General features: G+C 33.9%; 1 protein-coding gene across 1 annotated transcript in view; it reads right to left on the bottom strand.

Annotated features, from left to right (window-relative positions):
* LOC111049365 overlaps positions 1-13404 on the bottom strand; it is a 101998-nt gene extending 88594 nt beyond the window's left edge. The window contains exons 1-2 of the mRNA XM_039436035.1: positions 13204-13404; positions 3540-3660 (exon numbers count right to left, since the gene is read on the bottom strand). Of these exons, the coding sequence (XP_039291969.1) occupies positions 3540-3609 (70 nt within the window). The 5' untranslated portion in view covers positions 3610-3660; positions 13204-13404. The remainder of the gene's footprint in view (positions 1-3539; positions 3661-13203) is intronic.
* Positions 13405-13954: the final 550 nt, after the last annotated feature.

The raw sequence follows: 13954 nt of genomic DNA, 5'->3' as shown, positions 1-13954 counted from the left end.
TTACATAGCATTTATAGAATGTATATTTTTTTCTGTTGAACCATATACCCTGAACATATTATATTCATAGAAAATATTCAGAATTTGAGAACTTTTGTCCAATCAATGAAAACAAACAGGCGTTTCCTAACCTGGAACTTTGTAGTATAGTTTGATCTGGAGGTTGTCATATTAGAACTATGATCTAGAAAAGAAGAAGAAGAAGAAGAAGAAGGAGCACCTGATAAACCCGAACACCTGAAAGAAAAATACTGGAATTCCAAGTGGTGAATGAGCATGAAGCTTGAGAGAGATGGGTTGAAAAGTAGCTAGTATTATAGAGAAAGATATTCCATGGTATATCTCGTTTACGTTCCAAATTTCAATGTTAACTCAAGCCGATAGTCCTAGTCGTTGTTTTAGTTTCCTTGCCCTATTACCAAAGGTAAGGAAAGTATTGCTTTCCGAAAAAAATTAAGGTACCCCAATTTCTAAACTTCTATACGTTTCAAGGTCCCCTGAGTCCAAAAAAGTGGTTTTAGGGTATTGGTCTGTATGTGTGTGTGGGTGTGTGTGTGTGTGTATGTGTGTGTGTGTGTGTGTGTGTGTATGAGTGTATGTGCGTCTGTGTACACGATATCTCATATCCCAATCAACGGAATGACTTGAAATTTGGAACATAAGGTCCTACAATATAATGATCCGACACGAACAATTTCAATCAAATATAATTCAAGATGGCGGCTAAAATGGCGAAAATGTTGTCAAAAACCGGGTTTTTCGCGATTTTCTCAAAAATGGCCTCAACGATTTTGATCAAATTCATACCTAAAATAGTCATTGATAAGCTATATCAACTGCCACAAGTCCCATATCTGTAAAAATTCCAGGAGCTCCACCCCATCTATGCAAAGTTTGATTTTAGATTTCAAATTATCAGATCTCAGATAAAATTTAAACGAAAAATTTTGAATGGAAAAGATTGAGCATGAAAATCTCGTCAATTAATGATCAGTAACATTTTCACCTTAAATTGAAAATAAGCTCGAAGTTCGAGAAAATGTTATTATCCAATTGCAAACTGTTGGCAACTGTTGATTCTATTAAATCATTCACTATGAAGAGATAGCAGACCTCGTGTGTCTCCAGCGTTATTGCCCTGTCACCTGCTGGCTCGAATCTTTGAATAGTAGACTTGAGATGCGGGGGAACACTAGCGTCAGGTGATCAATTTTCATAACGACATGGAAAGTTGTGTGAGTGCGCCACATCAGATTTTTTCGAGAAGCTTTGTCACGCTGGTAGTCTCTCTCAATGTGCCGTTCTCACTCTCTCACCCGACCAGATCAGTAATAATAGACAATGGTCGTCTTGAGTTAACGAAAAATCAGCTTGAAATTTGGAACATAAATCACCTATACTATCTATGCTATCTTTCATCTATGTTATCAGCAATATAGAAGAGGAGTTGGACCCGCCGCAAAGTAGTCCCACGCTAATCCACGAGAAGCAACCCACGCCTTGGGATGTATGGTCACAGTTAGAGATATTTATTCATGCGTGTTACAATATAATTATGATAGAGAGAAGATACCGTTAGATAGAGATACCATTAAATTATTCGTGTACGGTTGCAGAGAGTTTAACAATGAACAATGATTTCGAAGAAATATTTTTTTATCTATGATGCAATATACTATTTCCAATCTGAAATGAATGTCAGGGGTTCTCCAAATTTGTTATCTTATGAGTTTGATTCCAAAGTGATGGATTACTCTTTTGGAAAATTGCATTTTTGAGAATGCATTGCACTTAACATTCAGAGAATCTGGTATTAGAATGTTTCAATAGACCAGAATATTTTCCAGATACTAAACTACTAGTAGATCTGTGAACAGTAGACCTCGCGCTCAGTAAGTTACATTGACCTGTTGCTATGTTTTCTCAAAAATTAATGAATAATTTATCAATTTAAAATGTCTAGAGAAATCCTAAATAAACATAGAGCTTTCTGTCCTATCGTACCGTGACGTGTCGTCCCGGAATGTGAGTGTGAGCGATGTTATCAGGCTTGGCTGCAACTGTCTACTAACGTTGATGGAAAGATACATTTCAAAGATGTTCGATGTTTTTGAACGGGTAGTATTATAGTCCACTAGACAGCTGATTCATGATGAATAATTCTATAGTCTGATTTTTCACTCTAATATGGCGTATGAGGGAGGCTCCTTTCCTTTTTATCCTTGAAATGCAAAATTTCCAAAAACCTTGTATATACGTCGACGTGCAATTAAAAAAGGAACATACCTGTCAAATTTCATTAAAATCTATTACCGCGTTTCGCCGTAAATGCGCAACATATAAACATTTAAACATTAAGAGAAATGCCAAACCGTGTACTTGAATCTTAGACCTCACTTCACTCGGTCAATGAATAAACTCGTACAAGCTCGTATTTATGAATGGTGGTTTCATATACAAATAGTACAAGAAACTACTACATGATAGTACAATAGTAGTAGTATTTTACAAATAGTAAAATGTATCTTGGAACATTTTGCTCTTATGATTTGGTATACAGCAGAGATTTCCATTTGAGTACGGTTTGTACAGGTTGTACGATAAAAATGGCTGATGCACGATAAAATAATGTATGCAATAAAAGAAAATACAGAGGATGGTGGATAGCAATAAACATATTATGTTGTTTCAGGACGAAGTAACGCATCAATCTTGATTTGATCCATGCACAGCTTAGTGATTAAATTAATCAAATTCTGCCATTATAACGTGAACCTCACTATAGAAAGCTCAAGAGCTCCACAAAACATATTTTGTTAATCTTTGACGTTGTAAGTGCTGCCATCAACCGTCTACTATCTCAACTACTATGGCAAACAGTTTCAACCCATCACGTTCGAGTATTTTCTAGACACTCCCACTACCAACTGCTATTGGTGGACGTCATTATTAGGAATGGCGTCATCTTAAGAGAACTCTCGATTCTAATGTCAATGGAGTAATCTTGAACGTTCTCATTTGTTTTGAATGAAAAAGACTAAGAAATTGTAAAAAAACCACTGATTTATTGATAGTTAGAAAGACCGGTTTCGGTTATTACACCATTGTGAATCTCTGATAAACATCAGAGATCAGAGATCTCAGTTTATCAGAGATTGACAATGGTGTATTATCAATAAATCAGTGTTTTTTGACAATTTCTTCGTTTTTTTTTTCATTGAATACTACATTGTTCCCTCAACATTATAGGATAGATATTTAGTACTGTGAGATTGATTCTTGATTCACTGGGGTGATTTTACTTTCCTTGCCCTATTACCATAGGTAAGGAAAGTATTGCTTTCCGAAAAAAATTAAGGTACCCAAATTTTTGTGTTATTCCATTGGTCTACTCTCCTATTGATAGTCTAATATTCATTCATCATAAAATATTATTACACGCATGAGAGTACACAGAGAATCACGATATAATTATGCTAGCATAATCAACAACTTGTGTTTTGTTAATTGATATATTGTATTGATAATTGATGACTGACCGATAATGATTGACAGGATAGCCAGGAGAGAGAGCGCCGAAGATAGAGAGATGGACGATGAAGTACTCATTTTGATCACATAGTCATCTAGCTGACAATTGTAGCACCTTGGTTCTCTTCACTGTAACACAAATTTGAAAAAAATCAATAAATTTTTGAGTTAACATCAGAGGGTATTCTTTTGATTGGGGTAATCTATAATATGAATACTAGTAGTTCTGTGAACAGTAGACCTCACGCAGTATTCTCATTCACAAGTACCTGATTAAAACTATAGACCTTATGGAAATACAGTAATAGACTGGCTTCTCGACATATCTGTGTAATCACTTGTCAGCTGATTTATGATGAATAGTTCTTAGGTGTGATTTTTACTCTAATATTGGCGTATGAAGGAGGCTCCTTTTTCCTTTTATATTATCCTTGAAATGCAAAATTTCCAAAAACCTTGTATATACTTCGGCGCGCAATAAAAAAAGGAACATACCTGTAAAATTTCATGAAAATCTATTACCGCGTTTCGTCGTAAATGCGCAACATATAAGCATATAAACATTCAAACGAGAAATGCCAAACCGTCGACTTGAATCTTAGACCTCACTTCGCTCGGTCAATAAAGGAAAGAATCGGCTTATTCACTTATGGGATACAGGAAATTCACGAATGACGCATCATCACGTCTCAACTACTCGACTGATTAACTTGAAATTTTGCATATAAATCCTTAATTTACCGAGAGGGTTATAAGCCTATTCTAAATTCTTCAAGATTCCAGTGATTCATCTTTCATCTTCCATTTTGTGATTCAGTGATTATCTATTCATTTTGTCAATTTTTTAATTAGACTCTTGTGAAGCACGGGTTACCTGCTAGTAGCTTATAAATTGATTACTTTCAATAGCCTACTAAAATATTACGACATAGCAGTCTGATCTGATGAAAATTAAGGCGATCGCACACAGTAGCAGATCAACAGAGGTAAAGATGAAATATTTTGTTAATTAATTATGAATTCTACATTGTTAAAAGCAGATCTGGCAACAGAGCAAAGCGAGAAAGAGATAGCGCTATCCGCTTTGTTGAATGATAGACAAGGATAGCAATACCATTGTTAATCAAACACTGCCATTATAACGTGGACCTCACTATAGTTAGTTGAAGTCAACTCTAATATAACTTGAGTATTGGTAGCATCTTGATTAAGTTTGCTGTCAACTGAGTAGACTGGGTAGACAGATAATTGAATATTCAAAGAGATAGCCGTATCAAAAGTAGGTTAGCATGTGTGGTGGTGGGGGGGAAGCAGGCGATTATATGCACAAGTGCTGAAGTAAACTAATATCAAATATCGATTAGGGAGATCCATATGCATCGCTAACTTTATTAAACACTGTATGACGTCACGGTAATGCAAAATTTATAACATTTATTCAGGGATGATCGGAACTTTGTAGAAAAATGGAGAACTTTGTTGAAAAATAGATAACTTTGTTGAAAAAAAAGATAACTTTGTTGAAAAAAAAGAGTTGTGCAAGTAGATAATTGAATATAGAAAGCTTTTAGAATTGAATTTGTTTTTTTTTTTTGGTCCTTCAAAATTATTTCTTTAATATGTGAATATTTCCTATTTCAGTGATAATAATGTGAAATATTTCTTCTATATTTGGTTTTGGAGCATCTAAATTCAAAAATCTACTCTGTGAAAATAATTAAGGACTAAAAATTTTGTGAATTGAACTTCAACAAGACTTAAACTATTTCGGACTATGTGTAAACTTATCTAATTTGGGAGAGGAATAGCACAAGGTTATTTTATTGTTCCTCTCCCTATCATTTTTGATGATGTACTTATTATTGACTTAGCGAAGTGAGGTCTAAGATTCAAGTCGACGGTTTGGCATTTCTCTTAATGTTTAAATGTTTAAATGTTTAAATGTTTAAATGTTTAAATGTTTAAATGTTTAATGTTTAAATGTTTAATGTTTAAATGTTTAAATGTTTAAATGTTTAAATGTTTATTTTTCAAATTTTTAATGTTTACATGTTTATATGTTTATATGATGCGCATTTACGGCGAACGCGGTAATAGATTTCCCAATTTGACAGGTATGTTCCTTTTTAAATTGCGCGTGGACTTATATATAAGGTTTTTGGAAATTTTGCGTTTCAAGGAAAAGGAAAAGGAGCCCCCTTCATACGCCAATATTAGAGTAAAATCAGACTATAGAATTATTCATCATAAATCAGCTGTCGAGTGGATTATGAATTGCATGCAATGACGCATGCAATTCAATATCTCAATGTAACCCAGTGAAAAAACAGCTGTTGTGTGGACTATTAATTGCATGCAGTGAGGGATGTAATTGATAACTTGAAATAGAATATTGTATTCTCTCCCGACTTTTCTCTGCTTTCAATTCGGTATGCTTTTGATGATAGTAGCATATAGCTGTTCACATCATTATTAGCATTGTCGATACACAACCCAAACAGCCATTAGTCGTTTATACACCGATGTCCGACACGACAGGACAGGACAGAATTTACTGTGATGGACAGTATTGGAGGAGACTGTGGTTTATAACTGCGCGAGGTTTACTGTTCACAGAACTACTAGTGACATGAAATATTCATTTTATGTTTGGCTTTGAAGCATCTAAATTTGAAAATCTACTCTGTGAAAATAATTGAGGACTGAAAATTTTGTGATGTGAACACTACAACTTAACCCATTTCGGACTATGTGTAACCTTATCTAAATTTGGGAGAGGAATAGCACAAGGTTACCTCATTTTTTCTCTCCCTATCATTTTTGATGATGTACTTATTATTGACTTAGCGAAGTGAGGTCTAAGATTCAAGTCGACGGTTTGGCATTTCTCTTAATGTTTAAATGTTTAAATGTTTAAATGTTTAAATGTTTAAATGTTTAAATGTTAAATGTTTAAATGTTAAATGTTTAAATGTTTAAATGTTTAAATGTTTAAATGTTTAATTTTTCAAATTTTTAAATGTTTAAATGTTTATATGTTTATATGATGCGCATTTACGGCGAAACGCGGTAATAGATTTCCATGAAATTTGACAGGTATGTTCCTTTTTAAATTGCGCGTGGACTTATATATAAGGTTTTTGGAAATTTTGCGTTTCAAGGAAAAGGAAAAGGAGCCCCCTTCATACGCCAATATTAGAGTAAAATCAGACTATAGAATTATTCATCATAAATCAGCTGTCGAGTGGATTATAAATTGCATGCAATGACGCATGCATTCAATATCTCAATGTAACCCAGTGAAAAAACAGCTGTTGTGTGGACTATTAATTGCATGCAGTGAGGGATGTAATTGATAACTTGAAATAGCATAGTATTTTCTCCCGAATTTTCTCTGCTTTCAACTCGGTAAGCTTTTAATGATAGTAGCATATAGCTGTTCACATCAAATTATTAGCATTGTCGATACAACAACCCAAACAGCCATTAGTCGTTTATACACCGATGTCCGACACGACAGGACAGGACAGAATTTACTGTGATGGACAGTATTGGAGGAGACTGTGGTTTATAACTGCGCGAGGTTTACTGTTCACAGAACTACTAGTGACATGAAATATTCATTTTATGTTTGGCTTTGAAGCATCTAAATTTGAAAATCTACTCTGTGAAAATAATTGAGGACTGAAAATTTTGTGATGTGAACAACTACAAGACTTAACCCATTTCGGACTATGTGTAACCTTATCTAAATTTGGGAGAGGAATAGCACAAGGTTACCTCATTTTTTCTCTCCCTATCATTTTGATGATGTACTCAATGTTTGAATCAATAAAATAGAGGAGAAAGTATAAAGAATAGTGGAAGAATAGAGTTGTTGTGCATATAGGAGAAGATAATTGGATGAAAAGCGGAATGAAAAATTGAATAAATAGTAGATAATGAAAAGTGGAGAAAAAATCGGATATAGTAGAAGAACAAGAGAATATAAAAGTTTACAACAACAAAGTAAGTTGAAAAAAGATATCAACATTTTGTTAAACACTTTTCATTCAACATCGTATGTGGATATTCGAATTAAAAGTGTAAGAATAAACAAATAGAGGAAGTAGAATGAAATAGTAGAAAAGTAAAATACTAGTAGTTCTGTGAACAGTAGACCTCACGCAGTATTCTCATCCACAAGTATCTGATTGAAACTATAGACCTTATGAAAATACAGCAATAGACTGGCTTCTCCACACATCTGTGTAATCACTTGTCAGCTGATTTATGATGAATAATTCTATAGTCTGATTTTTACTCTGATATTGGCGTATGAAGGAGGCTCCTTTTTCCTCTTATATTATCCTTGGAATGCAAAATTTCCAAAAAACTTGTATAAACGTCGACGCGCAATAAAAAGGAACATACCTGTCAAATTTCATGAAAATCTATTACCGCGTTTCGCCGTAAATGCGCAACATATAAACATTTAAACATTAAGAGAGATGCCAAACCGTTGACTTGAATCTTAGACCTCACTTCGCTCGGTCAATTATGATAGAAGTTTAGAATAATGTTGAAGATTGAATAAACAGGGGTTGACATTTTGTTAATCACTTTTTTTAATCATCGTTGGTGACTATAATTGAATAAACAGTGAACGAATTAATGAATAGAGGAAGTAAAATGGAATAGTGGAAGAATTGAAGAAGATTAAAGTTCACTACAATGTGTCACCTGGTCATATGGGACATATAATTATGAATCATATATTTATCTCATATTGATCAGGATTTTAGAGTTTTGAATTGAAAAGTTTAATGAACAGTGTTTTTGTCTTTGAACAATTTTTGTCATCGACAGGAAGATTGTTTATTTCATTTGTTGTCAAAATTAATGTTGCTTCTCTTTTGTTTTTAATAACAAACGTGCCGCTTGTTCGACAGATAAAAATATGTACTTGAAATGGCTTCATGTTTGGCATTGACTGAGTTATATTTAATACCCAAATTTAACTTTTGGTCAGTGAGAGTCAGTGTGTGTGAGCTCGTTCGATAGGACTGAAAGTTAAGTCCGACTGATCCAGTGAAAAAAGTTAGATTTCGGTTCGTTTAATAGTACAGTTATTCTGTCACAGATCGGGCAGTATAAAAATAATTGTATTGTTGGGGGAGACGGGTTCTGAGCCTATTCATTGGTTCAGTTAATATTTGTTCTTTTTTTAAAAATACTAAAGTCGCGAAATACCAGTGGATGCCAAAGTGGGAAGCTATTTCAAAGAGGTAGGTGACTACTGAATCATTTGTTCTTAAATTTCCATAGCCACAAACATTGAATCCTCATTAGCAGCAAGCGAGTGTTTCCCCCATTAATTCATATCAAATATTGTTTTTATAATCAAATTAATCTTGTTTTCTTCAAATGTATATTTATGTTAAAGATTCATCAATTAAAGTTCTAGTTATTCTGTTCTTTTCTTGTTATCATAGTTTTTTCCCCTTACATATTTGGTGTAGGCACATCGTGCTTACAAATGCAGAAATTTGAGTGGTTGACATTTTGTTATCACTTTTCGTTCAACGTCGTATGATGATAATTGAATTAAAATATTGTAAGAATTGTAGAATAGAGGAAGTACAATATGTAGAATGGTGGAAAAGTGAAAGACTAACAGAAGCACTCCAAAACTGAAGACTAAAATAAAAAATTTCAAATTTTGATGTTTCAAAACTAATGTATGCAACGTTGAACTAATATCACAGAACACCTCTCACTCTGTTTGAGGGTTAAGTGTAAGAGAGGGCCGGCTGCACCCTAACTTCGCCCTCCTAGGTTTTTAATAAAGGCAGCGATTGAATTCAATTCAATTCTGTTCAAATTCAACAATGCTCAATCTAGCAATCAATTTCAAGCAATTCTGTCAAAAGGCTCATAAATCAACTCTATTACATTTCCTCAAAGTTGAAGTAAATGTTTTCCAAAATACAAGTGAAGCCTGTGAAGCCTGCACAACGATTGGATGAAAAGTCACCGTTCTCGACTGATCGCAAGCAGGTGGTACCATAACAGAAAATAGCATTCATATTAAATTAAAATAAAATTAAAAATTAAATAAAATTTTTATCAACCAACAGGTGACCCGTGATCTGCAAGGGTTTATTGAAAACTTGACAAACTGTAAACCTACTGAAATCTTGAATGATTTGAAATAGGCCTATAACCATCCTCGGTATATTAAGAATCTATAAGCAAAATTTCAAGTTAATCAGTTGAGAAGTTCAGACGTGATGATGCGTCATTCGTGAATTTCCTATCCCCTACGTGTGTATCAGCCAATTCTTTATTTTATTATATTATATAAATTACAGTTTATGCTATTTTTACTTTCCTTGCTCTACTACCATAGGTAAGGAAAGTATTGCTTTCCAAAAAAAATTAAGGTACCCCAATTTCAAGTTTTCTATACGTTTCAAGATCCCCTGAGTTCAAAAACATGATTTTTGGGTATTGGTCTGTGTGTGTGTATGTGTGTGTGTATGTGTGTGTGTGTGTGTGTATGTCTGTGAACACGATAACTCCATTCCTAATTAACCGATTGACTTGAAATTTTAAACTTAAGGTCCTTATACCCTGAGGACCCGACAATAAGAAATTCAATAAAATTCAATTCTAGATGGCGGAAAAAATGGCGGATAATTACTACAAAACCATGTTTTTCACGTTTTTCTCTCGAAAACGGCTCCAACGATTTTCTTCAAATTTATACCATGGATAGCTATCTAAAGCCCTATCAACTAGCATGAGTCTCATTTCTGGGAAAATTTCAGGAGCTCCGTAATATTCTTGAGAAAAATGGCGGATAATGACTAAAAAGCCATGTTTTTCACGGTTTTCTCGAAAACGGCTCCAACGATTTTCTTCAAATTTATACCATGGATAGCTATTTATAAACCCTATCAACTGACATGAGTCTTATTTATGTGAAAATTGCAGGAGCTCCGTAATATTCTTGAGAAAAATGACAGTTACTAAAAAAACATTTTTTTCACGATTTTCTCAAAAACGGCTCTCACGAATTTTTTGAAATCCATACCCTGTATAGTTATTTATTAGCTCTTTCAACTGACATTAGTCTTTTTCCTGGGGTACTAATGAGGGGTCCACCCAATCCTTGAGAAATGGACATTGTAACCTCCTTCTCGTGCATGAGGTAGGTTGGTACACGGTTTTTACTTTTTCTTCTTCCATATACCGTGGGTAGGTAGAGCAGTTTATAAAAAGAACACAGTCATAGTCAAGATATTTCATCTGTAGAACAGCTGTTTTGACGAATTTCAAAAAAAAATCATCGAATTTCACAATTTACATTTCTCACTTTACAAAGGAAAAAGTACTCTGAAAACAATTGTATATACACATATACAGTATCTGATCGTAGTTGCAAATATGTTGCCGTCAATCGTCATTATGTTATTCTCCTAAATTATTCTCGTTTGATAATGAGGCTTATAGTTCAATGAGCAAGGAAAGTTGTGTGAGTGTACCACACCAGATTTTTCCTCCATGGTAGTACACATTGAAAATACCATCAGTGGCCTAAACATCATATTGATTATGTTACAGGGAAACACTGTAATGTTATTTCTCACTGTGATAATATCATCACTATTCCTCATCATAATATTGACAATAATATGTCAACTCCAATGTGACAGGAAACATCATATGTTTTGCTGATCACACGTCACTCAAGTCGCAGGTTGCACAAAAGTCTTTTAAATATCAATCCCGATTAAATGCCACGAGAACCAATTAGAGAGGCCTTCTTCTCAGAAAAAAATCTGGTGTGGCGCACTCACACAACTTTCCTTGCCGTTATGAAAATTGATCACCTGACGCTAGTGTTCCCGCGCATCTCAAGTCTACTATTCAGTGATTTGAGCCAGCTGGTGACAGGGTAATAACGCTGGAGACACACATGAGGTCTGCTATCTCTCATAGTGAATGATTTAATAGAATCAACAATATTTGCAATTGAATAATCACATTTTCTCGAATTTAAAGCTTATTTTCAATTTTAGGTGAAAATGTTACTGAACATTAATTGTAGAGATTTTCATGCTCAATCTACTCCACTTGATTTTTTTTGTTTCAATTGTATCTGAAGCCTGATAAATTCTATCTGCATTGATGGGGCGGAGCTCCTGAGATTTTTACAGATATGGGACTTGTGGCTTGATAGAGCTTATCGATGACTATTTTAGGTATGAATTTGATCAAAATCGTTGGAGCCGTTTCCGAGAAAATCACGAAAACCCCTGTTTTTGACAACATTTTCGCCATTTTAGCCGCCATCTTGAATTGCATTTGATCGAAATTGTTCGTGTCGGATCCTTATAATGAGAGGACCTTAAGTTCCAAATTTCAAGTCATTCCGTTAATTGGAAGATGAGATATCGTGTACACAGACGCACAAATACTCATACACACACACACACACACACACACACACACACACACACACACACACACACACATACAGACCAATACTCAAAAACCAGTTTTTTGGACTCAGGGGACCTTCAAACGTATAGAAATTTAGAAAATTGGGGTACCTTAATTTTTTTCGGAAAGCAATACTTTCCTTACCTATGGTAATAGGGCAAGGAAAGTAAAAAACTTCTCTGATTCAAGAAGATCCCATAAAAAATAATCGGACTTCTAGATTCAATATAAATTATTTTTCTCATGAATGATATCACCGAAAAAAGAGTAATCTATGATACTGAATGCGAAGCAGGGCTTCAATATTTTCATCATTTTGAAATTTCGGGAATAAAATGCATTAGATACAACCACGATATACATCCTGATACCTGATATTATAATCTTTAGTACTTCATCTATTGATAATCTACGTGAATGATTTTCAAATATATATTGTCAATTTTTGTGTGGTTGAGAAGTTGATATTGTGGTAATTATTCATATTGAATGAGAAAGACTAAGAAATTGTCAAAAAACCACTGATTTATTGATAATTAGAAATTTTTATTTTAATCTTAATTAGAAATTAAGTTTCTAATTATCAATAAATCAGTGGTTTTTTGACAATTTCTTAGTCTTTTTCATTCAATATATTGTCAATCATAAGATATGAACTTGGCAGGTCAGTTAACTTCAATGAAAAGTCATACTATTTCTACAAGAGTCTAGCCATTGCTAGAATTGAAATTATGAATAATTATTATTAAACGAGAATCCTAATTGAATGCTGTAATTAAAATAAATTGTAAATAAACCCCGAGGACTTCTGCCACTGCAAATATTGACAACAAGGTAAACAGCGAGATGGAAGCCTGTTGTCAATATTTGCAGTAGCAGAAGTCATCGGGATGGTTTGCAGCATTTGATTGAGATTTTCGTTTAATAATAATTATTCATCAATTTGTACAAATGCAATATATTCTAATAATTTATTTTCATCTGTAAAATTATGAATATTATACAGAGTAGCGATAAAAAAATTGAGTACAGAATCATTTGCTATCTAAATTTGGGAAAGAAACAGTTTTGGGTTTTAAGCCTGTTGTTTCTTTCCCAATCATTCATAGTTGAGAATGATATTGTATATATCAATGTATGAATAAATAAATATAAAATAAATAAGTGTGATCCAAATCTCACCTCCACAAAAGATAAAGCCAAAACAAACTCCGGAAACTAGAGTTACTCCAACATTGAATCTATGTGAACAGTCAATGATCCAAATTTGATTGAAAAACAATTCAATTGATGAGAACAATTAACAGTTTCCCGAACGTTTTCAGAAGACAGGGAAAGCGTGGAAAACCCTGCACAACACACTTTTCCTTCAGATGCCGCGGAGCAACTAACTACGGTTCGACGGGAGTGTTGGTCCATACGGATGAATTCTCCCTTTTCCCGGCCATAGTGCAGAAATTTCCCTGTCAGGGGAGAGAATTTACCTCGTCAGTCGTCGAGTCCCACATTTATCTTCAATTTTCACATTCGATTTGATAGAGAGCCGGTGAATTGAAATTTGAGTGCGCTGCATTTTTATTGGCTGAAACAAGATGGAGTATCCAATTTGATGGGAAAATGCAATTTTTTACAGTGAAGTGGGAACAGGTTAACAAGAGAGATGAGTTTTCATCCGCTTCATAAATATTTCTAGAGGGAAAATAATGAAGTCATTGAAACATAATGTAATCATAACCCTGTATGGTTTTTTGAGATGAGACATTCATAATCTATTTTTGGACAATTTCTATCCAAATTTGAGAAAGGAACAGTTTTGGGCTTTAAGCCTGTTGTTCCTTCCCCAATCATTCATAGTTGAGAATTATATTGTATCTATCAATGTATTAATAAATATTCATCCAAAGGCTAGAACCATAGATAAAATATATCACAA

This window comes from Nilaparvata lugens, chromosome 10 (genome assembly GCF_014356525.2).
Source record: "Nilaparvata lugens isolate BPH chromosome 10, ASM1435652v1, whole genome shotgun sequence".
Taxonomy (NCBI): domain Eukaryota; kingdom Metazoa; phylum Arthropoda; class Insecta; order Hemiptera; family Delphacidae; genus Nilaparvata; species Nilaparvata lugens.
Note: the sequence above shows the minus strand (reverse complement) of the source record. Positions and strands in the feature narration are given on the sequence as shown.